The sequence below is a fragment of the Mustela nigripes genome, chromosome 2 (assembly GCF_022355385.1).
Source record: "Mustela nigripes isolate SB6536 chromosome 2, MUSNIG.SB6536, whole genome shotgun sequence".
Lineage (NCBI taxonomy): Eukaryota > Metazoa > Chordata > Mammalia > Carnivora > Mustelidae > Mustela > Mustela nigripes.
In genome coordinates, this window is record NC_081558.1 from 6,490,614 (window position 1) to 6,503,406 (window position 12,793).

Consider the following 12,793-nt stretch of genomic DNA (forward strand, 5'->3'; position numbering starts at 1 on the left):
CATAGTATTAGAAGTCCTAGCAACAGCAATCAGACAACAAAGAGAAATAAAAGGTATCCAAACTGGTAATAAAGAAGTCAAACTCTCTCTCTTTGCAGATGACATGATTCTTTATATGGAAAACCCAGAAGACTCCACCCCCAAACTACCAGAACTCATACAACAGTTCAGCAACGTGGCAGGATACAAACTCAATGTACAGAAATCAGTGGCTTTCTTATACATTAACAATGAAAATACAGAAAGGGAAATTAGAGAATCGATTCCATTTACTCTAGCACCAAGAACCATAAGATACCTGGGAATAAACCTAACCAAAGAGGTAAAGGATCTGTACTTGAGGAGCTACAGAATACTCATGAAAGAAATTGAAGAAGACACAAAAAGATGGAAGACCATTCCATGCTCTTGGATCGGAAGAATAAACATTGTTAAATTGTCTATACTGCCTAGAGCAATCTATACTTTTAATGCCATTCCGATCAAAATTCCACTGGTATTCTTCAAAGAGCTGGAGCAAATAATCCAGAAATTTGTATGGAATCAGAAGAGACCCCGAATCACTAAGAAAATGTTGAAAAACAAAAATAAAATGGGGGGCATCACGCTATCTGATTTCAAGCTTTACTACAAAGCTGTGATCACCAAGACAGCATGGTACTGGCATAAAAACAGACACATAGACCAGTGGAACAGAGTAGAGAGCCCAGATATGGACCCTCAACTTTATGGGCAAATAATCTTCAACAAAACAGGAAAAAATATACAGTGGAAAAAAGACAGTCTCTTCAATAAATGGTGCTGGGAAAACTAGACAGCTATATTTAGAAGAATGAAACTCAACAATTCTTTTTTAAAAAAATTTTATTTATTTATTTATTTGACAGACGGACATCACAAGCAGGCAGAGAAGCAGGCAGAGAGAGAGGAGGAAGCAGGCTCCCCACTGAGCAGAGAGCCCGACACGGGGCTCGGTCCCAGAACTGTGGGATCATGACCCGAGCTGAAGGCAGAGGCTTTAACCCACTGAGCCACCCAGGTGCCCCGAAACTCGATGATTCTTTTACACAAAGATAAACTCAAAATGGATAAAAGACCTCAATGTGAGACAGGAATACATCAGAATTCTAGAGGAGAACATAGGCAGTAATCTCTTCGATATCAGCCACAGCAACTTCTTTCAAGATATGTCTCTAAAGGCAAAGGAAACAAAAGCGAAAATAAACTTTTGGGACTTCATCAAAATCAAAAGCTTCTGCACAGCAAAGGAAACAGTCAAGAAAACAAAGAGACAACCCATGGAATGGGAGAAGATATCTGCAAATGACAGTACAGACAAAAGGTGATATCCAAGATCTATAATGAATTCCTCAAACTCAACACACACAACACAGACAATCATATTAAAAAATGGGCAGAAGATATGAACAGAGACTTCTCCAATGAAGACATACAAATGGCTATCAGACACGTGAGAAAATGTTCATCATCACTAGCCATCAGGGAGATTAAAATTAAAACCACATTGAGATATCACCCTACACCAGTTAGAATGGCCAAAATTAGCAAGACCGGAAACAACATGTGTTGGAGGGGATGTGGAGAAAGGGGAACCCTATTTCACTGTTGGTGGGAATGCAAGTTGGTGCAGCCACTTTGGAGAACAGTGGGGAGATTCCTCAAGAAATTAAAAATTGAACTTCCCTATGACCCTGCCATTGCACTATTTGGTATTTATCCCAAAGATACAGATGTAGTGAAAAGAAGGGCCATCTGTACCCCAATGTTTATAGCAGCAATGGACATGGTCGCCAAACTGTGGAAAGAACCAAGATGCCTTTCAACGGACGAATGGATAAGGAAGATGTGGTCCATATACACTATGGAGTATTATGCCTCCATCAGAAAGGATGAATGCCCAACTTTTGTAGCAACATGGACGGGACTGGAAGAGATTATGGCTGAGTGAAATAAGCCAAGCAGAGAGAGTCAATTATCCTATGGTTTCACTTATTTGTGGAACATAACAAAGAGCATGGTGGACTTGGGGAGATAGAGAGGAAAAGGGAGTTGGGGGGAAATTGGAGGGGGAGGTGTGGTGCAAAAATAATGAATACTGTTATGCTGAAAATAAATAAAAAAATAAATTTAAAAAGAAGATATGGTATATATAAACAATAGGACATTACTCAGCCAACCAAAAAAAAAAAAAAAATGAAATCTTGTCATTTGCAACAATGTGGATGGAACTAGAAGGTATTATGAAATACCCCACTAAGTGAAATAAATCACGCAGAGAAAAACCAATACCACATGATTTCCCTCATATGTGGAATTAATAAACAAAACAGATGAACATAGAGGAAGGGAAGGGAAAAAAAGGTAAAAACAGAGGGGTGTCTGTTTGGCTCAGGTCATGCCTTCAGCTCAGGTCATGACCCCATGGTCCTGGGATCGAGCCCCTCATCGGGCTCTCTGCTTAGCAGGGGGCCTGCTTCCTCCTCTCTCTCTACTTGCCTCTCTGCCTACCTGTGATCTCTGTCTATCAAATACATAAATAAAATCTTAAAAAAAAAAAAAGGTAAAAACAGAGAGGGAGGCAGACCTTAAGAGACTATGGAGAATAAACTGAGGGTTGTTGGAGGTGAGGAGGGCAGAGTGATGGGCTAATTGGGTGATGGGTATTAAGGAGGGCACATGTTGTGATAAGCAGTAGGTGTTCTATGTAAGCGATGACTCATAAATCCTACACCAGAAATAAATGGTATACTATGTGTTAACTACATAGAATTTAAACAAAACTTGGGAAAAAATAAGATAAAATCAAATAAAAAATTTGTTGTTACAACAAATGGACCCCAAATCCTATGATTACATCTTCGAAGTCATATACTATCACAGGTTGACTATTACTCTAATAATTTATAATTTACTGCAACAATATTGATAACCAAGACTCGTAATTTTAACCCATGGTCCTTAATGTGAAAAAAAGTATACTGAAGCCATTAATATTGAATTGGGAAAAGTTGAAAGTGAAATTTCTTTTTTTTAAGATTTTATTTATTTATTTGACAGACAGAGATCACAAGTAGGCAGAGAGGCAGACAGAGGGAGAAGGAGAAGCAGGCTTCCCACTGAGCAGAGAGCCAGATGCGAGTCTTGATCCCAGGACCCTGGGATCATGATCTGAGCTGAAGGCAGAGGCTTTAACGCACTGAGCCACCCAGGTACCCTCAGTATTTGCATTTTTAGGGTACATTTCCTACATTATCACATGTATTGGTCCAGGTAATATTTATCTACCCATGTAAAGAAACCATTTTTTTTTTTTAGCTCAAATGTATTATCAGTCTTCTTGAGATTTTAATTACAATAGACTTGAATTTAAATATACCTTTAACAAAGTCTAGAATATAATAACAGAGGAAGATGTGGTTGGTTGTGTAGGTGACTTGAAATCGATGTGAGCCAAGAATTAAGGAGGAAGAAGATAACATATGTTTGACCAGTCAGGGTGAGAGAATCAGACAAAGCAAAGTTCCTCATCTGAGCCTCACTCCCCCAGGATTAGCACTGCCCTGTAATCACATGAGAGTAAGAGTTTGGCTAATGAGGAGCTTTGGATATTGAACCCCCAAAAGACAAAGAGACTGCAAATAGTCTGCGTGTGATCACCCCACTCCACAGGCATACCCAGGTCATTTGCAGGCCACCTGGGCCTTGTCCCAGGGTCCAGCATCTCTGCACAGGAGCCCAGGGCTCCAGTATCTTTCTCTGCTCACTGGGAACAGAGCTCTCATTTTTCTTCTTCACATCCAGGGAAGAGCTGAATGTCATTCCTAACTGTTGACATCCAGGTAATCTGAAGTCCCCTACTTTATGTTTTGAAATAAGGACAGTTCTTTGTTCAGTGATCCATTCAGTAACTGTTTGGTGAGAACATGCAGAAGATGGGCAGAGTTTGGTGACCTGTGGGTTGTCTGCCTAAGGATCCATCAATCTTCTCCTCCACCTGTTTGCTTCCAATGCTTTGCACCAATGCTTGGCCAACTCTCATTCTGCTCATCTCCTACTCTGATCCTAAAATTTTAGGACTTTCTCTGTTCTCAAGAGAAATCTACTTTGGCTCAACTTTGAAGAATATTCTTGATTTCTCTCTATTTTCTTTCATTTCTTTGTCAAACGGAAGAAGTATGTGGCCAGTCCCCCCTTTCCTTTCCACTCCTGGCACATGATACTCCTTTCTAGAAGAGTTCTTTGCTTTTCACAATGTTTCCTGGTTATGGGTATTCAAGACAGAGGAGGTGGAGAATGAGGCAGGTACCAAAACTATACTCCATGCTGTATCCTTTTAGTAATCTAGGAAATATTTAAAAGGCAAAAGAACACGGAATAATAGAAAAAAAAAGCAAGTACTCATGCTTCTGGAATTTGTAAAATTTTGTATTTGCCATCAGAGTTTTTGGTTCTTTTTTTATGTTTTATTTTAATTCCAGTTAGTTAACATACAGTGTATATTAGTTTCAGGTGTACAATTCAGCAATTCAACACTTCCATGTGAAACCTGGTGCTCATCACAACAAATGTACTCCTTAATCCCCATCACCTATTTAACCCATCCCCTAACCACCTCCCATCCAGTAACCATCAGTTTGTTCTCTGTAATTAAGAGTCTGTTTCTTGATTTCTCTCTCCATCTCTACTCTATCTCCTTTTCCCCCTTTGCATCTTTGTTTTGTTTCTTAAATTCCACATGTGAATGAAATCATATGGTATTTGTCTTTCTCTTATTTATTACACTTAGCATTATATGCCCTAGCTCCATCCATGTAATTGCAAATGGCAAGATTTCATCTTTTTTGATGGCTGAATAATATTCGTGTGTGTGTGTGTGCATGTATGTGTGCGTGTATCTTGGCTACTGTAGATAATGCTGCTATAAATATAGGGGTGCATGTATCCCTTTGGTTTTGTTTTTGTATTCTTTGGGTAAATAACCAGTAGTACAATTGCTGGATTTTAAGGTAGTTCCATTTTTAACTTTTTGAGGAACCTCAACACTGTTTCCCACACAGAGTTCTTTTCTTAAATAACAAAATAACATGGAACAAACTGGTAGTTATCAGAGGAGAGTTGGGTTGGGCATGGGTGAATTAGGTGCAGGGAATTAAGGGTACACTTACCATGATGAGCACTGTGTAATGTACAGAATTGTTGAATCACTATATTGGACATCTGAATCTAATATAAAACAGTGTGTTAACTACACTGGAATTAAAATTAAAATGTTTTTGAAAGTAACAAAATAACATGAATTGACAGAACATTCCTTTATGTTCCCCTCCATTCACAGAGGCAACTACAGTCTTGAATATGGTTGTTCTCCACATGTTATTTAAATTGTTTACACATTGTATGTGTTTGTGTGTGTGTATCAAAGGCAACTATAAAATGCCTCAGTTGGAGAAAGGATAAGTAAGTTGTGTTATAATAAGACATTGAAAATAAAGTAAGATATTTAAAATTAATGAACTAGAGAAACATGTACCAAGAACTTAAATGTATTACTTTAAAAAACTACATGCAAAATTTACAATAGGTCAAGTTTAAAATGCAAAACAGAAGTTTATGCATTTTTATTAAAATATTTAAAACCACAAGGGAATCATGAATGCCACGTTCAGTATGGTGGTAAGAAAAAGGTAAGAAAAAGTTATTAAGGATATGGGAAAATAAGTATGTATTAATTTAATTCTGAAAATATTTACTGCAATTATGAGAATATATTTTTTTAAATAAATTAATTTATTTATTTTCAGCATAACAGTCTTGTTTTTGCACCACACCCAGTGCTCCATGCAATCCGTGCCCTTTCCAATACCCACCACCTGGTTCCCCCAACCTCCCGCCCCCTACCCCTTCAAAACCCTCAGTTTGTTTTTCAGAGTCCATAGTTCTCATGGTTATGGCTATCAGACACATGAAAAAATGTTCATCATCACTAGCTGTCAGGGAGAGGCAAATTAAAACCACATTGAGATATCACCTTACACCAGTTAGAATGGCCAAAATTAGCAAGAGAGGAAACAACATGTGTTGGAGAGAATGTGGAGAAAGGGGAACCCTCTTCCACTCTTGGTGGGAATGCAAGTTGCTGCAGCCACTTTGGAAAACAGTGTGGAGATTCCTCAAGAAATTAAAAATAGAGCTTCCCCATGACACTGCCATTGCACTACTGGGTATTTACCCCAAAGATAGAGATGTAGTGAAAAGAAGGGCCATCTGTACCCCAATGTATATAGCAGCAATGGCCACAGTCGCCAAACTGTGGAAAGAACCAAGATGCCCTTCAACGGACAAATGGATAAGGAAGATGTGGTCCATATACACTATGGAGTATTATGCCTCCATCAGAAAGGATGAATACCCAACTTTTGTAGCAACATGGACGGGACTGGAAGAGATTATGCTGAGTGAAATAAGTCAAGCAGAGAGAGTCAATTATCATATGGTTTCACTTATTTGTGGAGCATAACAAATAGCATGGAGGACATGGAGAGATGGGAGAGGAGAAGGGAGTTGAGGGAAATTGGAAGGGGAGGTGAACCATGAGAACATGTTTTAATTTAGTGATCTTTAGTGGTAAATTTTTTACCCACGACTTTGTTTTCTCTGTACTCTTTGTATGCTTGAAATGCTTTATAATAAGAAATTAAAGGTTTAAAATCAGTATTATTTTAAGACACTTTAACTGTATCATGATATAGGTCTTGTTAGGAAAATTATCTTCTCTTTGGAGTTTTAATATGTGCTGATATGTCTGGGCCTAACTTATGCATTTTAGTTGCTACGCATTTTATCATATGGCCATAAGAAATAGGCATTATCTGTTTCCCTACATAAGCAATAATCCTACAAAGAGATTCAACACATCCATTTTCCCTTGGAATTTATGGTTGTTATGCTGAAGATATTATTGGTTTCTCCTCTCTTCCTACACTTTGTCCCTCCTATCACTTCCCTTTTATACTGAACCATGCCAGGTGGTACCCTTGTGTCCATGGCAGAAACAAATCACAATAGGAAATATTAGGAGTGTCTCATATATCAAACACTGTGTTTGGTGATTTCATCTACTCATCACTCATTCTTGCAACATTTCCATACGGTTTTATAATGGTTCTCATTATCCAAATGAGACTTAGGCTTCTTGCACAGTTGAAAAGAAAATGTCCTTCTTTACAAAGCAAATGCTGGAGACAGAATCAAACTCCTATGTGTCCAAATTGAAATGCTGATTCGTGCTATTGGTTGCTTGTTTTCGTGACTCCATGCTAAGGGCTCATAGTTTCTCACTGGTGAAAAAGAGATGACCTCGGGCCATTCAGTTGTGAACATTAGTTAATCTTAATGAGTTGTTCACAGAAGAGACTTTTTCTAAAACACTGGTTCCTAAGAATATTTGGCACATCCACTGGCTCACCGAGGACATAGCCCTGTTCTGCCTTTTTGGGTGATAATCCGTAACAGTATTCTCAGGAGCTCACTGTAACAAAGGAAACAGAGGTACTCTTGAGTTCTTCCTGATACATAAACGAAAGATTCCTTTGGAAATGAGTGGCCAAAGCTGCCTGACCCAGACTTTGATAGGGGCCTAAACATATAGAAAGAGGAAAATCTGAATTTCTATGACTGATTTTCAACATTTCTTTCCTTAAAATTGTCTGTTATACAACAGGGACAGAACTGTTATTTTTTTTTTAATACATCAGAAAATCCATTAAACTGATTAGGAAGGAATTATTTCCTTAATCCACATAAAAAGAGGGAAATGAAAGAAGAGAATGATCTCATTAAGCTACTCTGGAAAAGAAAAAAGCACCTGGGTGGCTCAGTCTATTGAAAGTCTGACTCTTGATTTTGGCTCAGGTCATGATCTCAGGGTGGTGAGATCAAGCCCCGCTTCAGGTTCAACTCTCAGCATGGAGTCTGCTTGTCCCTCTCCCTGTGCTCCTCCCCCTGCTCTCTTCTCCCTTTCTCTCTTTCTAATAAATAAAATCTTGAAAATGTATGAAAAAATGTGACTGTTGGTCAAACAAAAAGTATTCATGTATTTATTTCATATGTCACTGTGGGTGGGTCTGTGGGTCCCTGGGAGCAGGAAGAGGTAGGCATTCCTAAAAACAAGGTCTTATTTTCTGAACTAATTGTCACGATCATCCTAAATAAAAAGTGCTTCATATTCCGCAGGCACTAAGCTCCCATTTTTATGGATTAAATTATTTAAGCCTAACTAGCAAGACATTTGAGGTATCCAGATAGATCTTTCTCAATTTCCTTTTTCCCTCTTAAAGCTAACTTAACAATCTTCTTCCTTTTCCTACCAATACACCAACACTCCTCTCAAGCATCCTGGACATTAGTATTAGTATATTTTATCTTTCTCCTCCTAGGATTCTGCTTTTAACACACTAACAAATTTTTGCTTTTTTTTTCTTTCCTTCAAGATGCCAAGCTATTCCTCCTTCCTCAAATTCTTCAGTATGGGGGAAAAACATAGATGTGCTATGTATCACCTTAAGAGAATGTTTTAATATTCTAATGTGAGGAGAAAAGTGAATCTCATTGAAAAATACCCATAACAACTTAAAGTACCATATTATAATCTTGATCTCTGGTTCCCAGTGTGGAGCGTTTTGAAGCTATCACTTGCTACATAGTACCTATGTGGTCAGAGACTAGATGAAGTTCAAGCACGGAAATACTTGCAGTCTTATGCAGGTGTAAACTTTCAAAAGGCAAATACTTGCAGTCTTATGCAGGTGTAAACTTTCAAAAGGCAAGTGATGAAGCCGATTAACCCTTCATGACACCAAATCTGCACTAGACAGAGACTGCATCACATGGTGTACTGAGTTCAGCTCCAAAGGTTGGAAGCCTGAGTTCAAATCCCTGCAACACATCTCACTGGAGTGTCAAGATTTTGTATCCATAATTTCACTTCACTCGATCTCTCTCTTTTCTTTCATTTTTTTTAAAAAAAGATTCTATTTATTTATTTGAGAGAGAGAGGCAGAGAGAGAGAAGCAGATTACCCACTGAGCAAAGAGTCTGTTTTGGGGCTCAACCCCAGGACCCTGCGATCAAAACCTGAGCCAAAGGCGGACAGTTAACCAAGTGAGCCACCCAGTTGCCCCTTAACCTTTCTCTTTAAATTGCGTTCAGGAGTAAACAGGAGGATGGTAGAAGCACCTGACTCATAGGGCGGTGAGTGAATAAAATTAGTTAGCATGAGAAGGCAACTGAAGACTGTGTCTAGCAACAGATGCTGTGTTCAAGATAGTGTGTGCAGTTCAAAATAATCATTATATTTATTTGTAGAACATCTGCTATTACCATTAATTACAACCATTATAGCAAGGCTTTTGTTATAGACTCCAAAGACCAGACACTGAAATGGAAATGGAGTATTTAATAGGCAGATTGTGATGACCCACTAAAAAAGAAGAGCTAATCTGGAATTCTCGAAAGTTATTGCTACACACGGTGATGATAGAGTCTATCTTGTAATTAAGAATGAGTTGATAAAGCTGAGTGTAATTTCCAGGAAGGAAGGAAGGAAAAAAAGAATATAAAGAGACTTAACTGAGACATGGATTTGAACTCCCAGCTGACTCACTCTGCAGACTGCTGATAAACCAGGCTACCATTCTTCCCATAATTTCCCATAATTATGCTGTGTTGGCTCCAACCTGTCATCAAGCAGATTTTCCATGCCCACAATCTTCTACACTCTAAAATTGGGGTCCTCAAAGTAAAACTCACACTGAGAGAAGCAACATTGGGAATTTATTAGAAAAGCAAATTGTCAGCCTGATGTCTAAATCTGAATCTCATATTCCGAGTTGGGGTGGGAGGCAGCTATGTGAGTATTAACAAACCTTCCAGTGGATTCTGAGGCAAAGCACAGTTTGAGAAACTCTGCTCTGAAACCTTGAGTTCATACTGCTTGGTTTTGAGTTTCCTGCATGCTAAGTGGAAGCTGCAGAATTTTGAAAGAAGGAGAACTTATGTTTTTCCTATCTTATTCCTATGAGTTGGCACAATGTGAAGAAGGAGTAAATAAAAGTGGGGTAATTGACTAGTGTGAGAAAAAGGAGGACAAAAACAAAAGAGGCTGAGGAAAGGAGAGTGACTAAAAGAGAGGTAAAAGGAAAGGAAAAGACTTTAAAATATTATTTATTTATTTGAGAGAGAGAGAGAGCGTGCACAGTGGGGAGGGGCAGAGGGAGAAGGAGAAGCAGGCTCCCCCAAAAGCAGGAAGCCGGATGCTGGGCCTTGATGCCCTGTGATCATGACCCGAGCCCAAGGCAGATGCTTAACCTACTGAGCAGCGCAGGTTCGCTGGAAAAGATTAATAATATTCAATTTTGTGATGAGCACTGGGTATTGTACGTAAGTGTTAATCATGATATTGTATACCTGAAACTAATATTACACTGTATTTAACTAACTGGAATTTAAATAAAATCTTTTTTTAAAAAGAAAAAATAATATGATCCAATTCATATCAGGATTTTCTCTTTTTTTTTTATCATGTTATGTTACTCACCATACATCATTAGTGTAGTGTTCCCAGATTCATTGTTTATGTATAACACCCAGGGCTCCATGCAATACTTGCCCTTCTTAACACCCACCACCGGCTCACCCATTCCTCCAAAATCCTCTAAAATCCTCAGTTTGTTTCTTGGAGTCCACAGTCTCTCATGGTTTGTCTCCCCCTCCAATTTCCCCCAATTCACTTTTCCTTTCTTTCTCCTAATGTCCTCCATGTTTTTCCTTATGTTCCACAAGTAAGTGAAACCACATGATAGTTGACTTTCTCTGCTTGACTTATTTCACTCAGCATAATCTCCTCTAGTTTCATCCATGTTGATGCAGAAGTTGGGTATTCATTTCATCCTTTCTAATGGGTGAGTAATATTCCATTGTATATATACAAGAGATCCTTGTACATCTGTTACATATCCTCTCCTCTGTATTACCATCAGTCTCATCAAGAACATGGAGCCAGAAAACCAAACAGGTGTAGCAGAATTCCTCCTCCTGGGTCTCACAGAAGATACAAAATGGCAGCCCCTTCTATTTGGACTGTTCTTGACCATGTACCTGGTCACTGTGCTTGGAAACCTGCTCATCATCCTGGCTATCAGCTCTGATTCCCACCTCCACATGCCCATGTACTTCTTCCTCTCCCACCTGGCCTTCACTGACATCTGCTTCACCACCACCACCATTCCCAAGATGCTGGTGAACATCCAAAGACAGAGCAAATCCATCAGTTACACAGGTTGCCTCACCCAGGTTGGTTTCGTCCTCTTTTTTGCATGCTTGGAAAACTTCCTCCTTGCAGTAATGGCTTATGACCGCTATGTGGCCATCTGCCAGCCACTGAGGTACACAGTCATCATGAACCCCTACCTCTGTGGCCTGCTGATTCTACTCTCCCTGACCATCAGCATTGCAGATGCCCTACTCCACAGTCTGATGGTGCTACGACTCTCCTTCTGCAGAGACCTGGAAATTCCCCACTTCTTCTGTGAACTTGCTCAGGTCATCAAACTCGCCTGTTCTGATACGCTCATCAATAACATCCTGGTGTATTTAGTAGCTAGCATATTGGGTGATGTCCCCCTCCTTGGGATTATTTTCTCTTACATTCAAATTGTCTCTTCCACTCGAAGAATGTCATCAGCTGGAGGGAAATACAAAGCCTTTTCTACCTGTGGTTCTCATCTCTCAGTTGTTTCTTTGTTCTATGGGACAGCTTTTGGGGTGTACATTAGTTCTGCAGTTACTCATTCTTCCAGGGATACTGCAAGTGCCTCCGTGATGTACACTGTGGTCCCTCCAATGTTGAACCCCTTTATCTACAGCCTGAGGAACAAGAACATTAAGGGAGCCTTGAAGAAACTCATCTGAGAAACATCTTGTTATTGTGTCATCTGCCTTGCTCTTGGGCTTCTAGAATGAGTCGAAGTACAGAATACTGGGTGAGTCAGATTGTCTGACCCTTCTCTCAGCAAGTTTTTATCTTTCAGTGGCTAAACACCATAAACAGAGTTCAACTTACGTATGAAAACTGACTTTGGTTTCTATAGCTTTGGTGTTTTTAAAAATTTATATGACACTGTGAGCTTGATTTTTGGGGGACCATCAAAGCAGAATCAGAGTAAGGGATTCTTTATATGGTTGTCTTAGGGGAACTGTTTTCAGGAAAATGTTAGTGACAGAAGGAGAGGGTGGGGAAAGTGCTAAACCATGGTGTCATTATAGCCAGAGGACTTGCCTAGATTTGATGTGCTCTTAATGACTAGAATGAAGTGTCTTTGTGAAGAGATATGAGATGTGTCCATGTGAGGAGAGGGGTATGTTAATTAGCTTGCTCAGTAATAATTCTATTATGTATGTGTATCAACTCATCATTATGTACACTTTAAATATGTAATTAAAAAAAGAGAGGTTCCTGGGTGGCTCAGTCAGTTAAGAGTCCAACTCTTGATTTCAGCTCAAGTCATGATCTCAGGGTCATATGATCCAGCCCCACAAAGGGCTCTGTGCTCAGTGGGGAATAGTTTGGGGATTCTCTCCCTCTCTCTCTACCTCTTCTCACATTCACACACTCTTTCTCAAATAAATAAAAATAAATCTTAAAAAAAATAAAAAGTAGGGCACCTGGATGGATCAATCATTTAATGTCTGCCTTCACCTCAGGTCATAATCCCCA

General features: G+C 39.2%; 1 protein-coding gene across 1 annotated transcript; it reads left to right on the forward strand.

Annotated features, from left to right (window-relative positions):
• The first annotated feature begins 11,064 nt into the window (after positions 1–11,064).
• LOC132010944 (olfactory receptor 7G2-like) lies at positions 11,065–11,988 on the forward strand. The gene has a single exon (XM_059388941.1). The coding sequence runs from the start codon at positions 11,071–11,073 to the stop codon at positions 11,986–11,988; it is 918 nt and encodes a 305-aa protein (XP_059244924.1). The 5' UTR covers positions 11,065–11,070.
• Positions 11,989–12,793: the final 805 nt, after the last annotated feature.

Coding starts and splice junctions, on each gene's coding strand:
- LOC132010944 (XM_059388941.1), top strand. CDS start 11,071: ATGGAGCCAGAAAACCAAACAGGTGTAGCAGAATTCCTCCTCCTGGGT.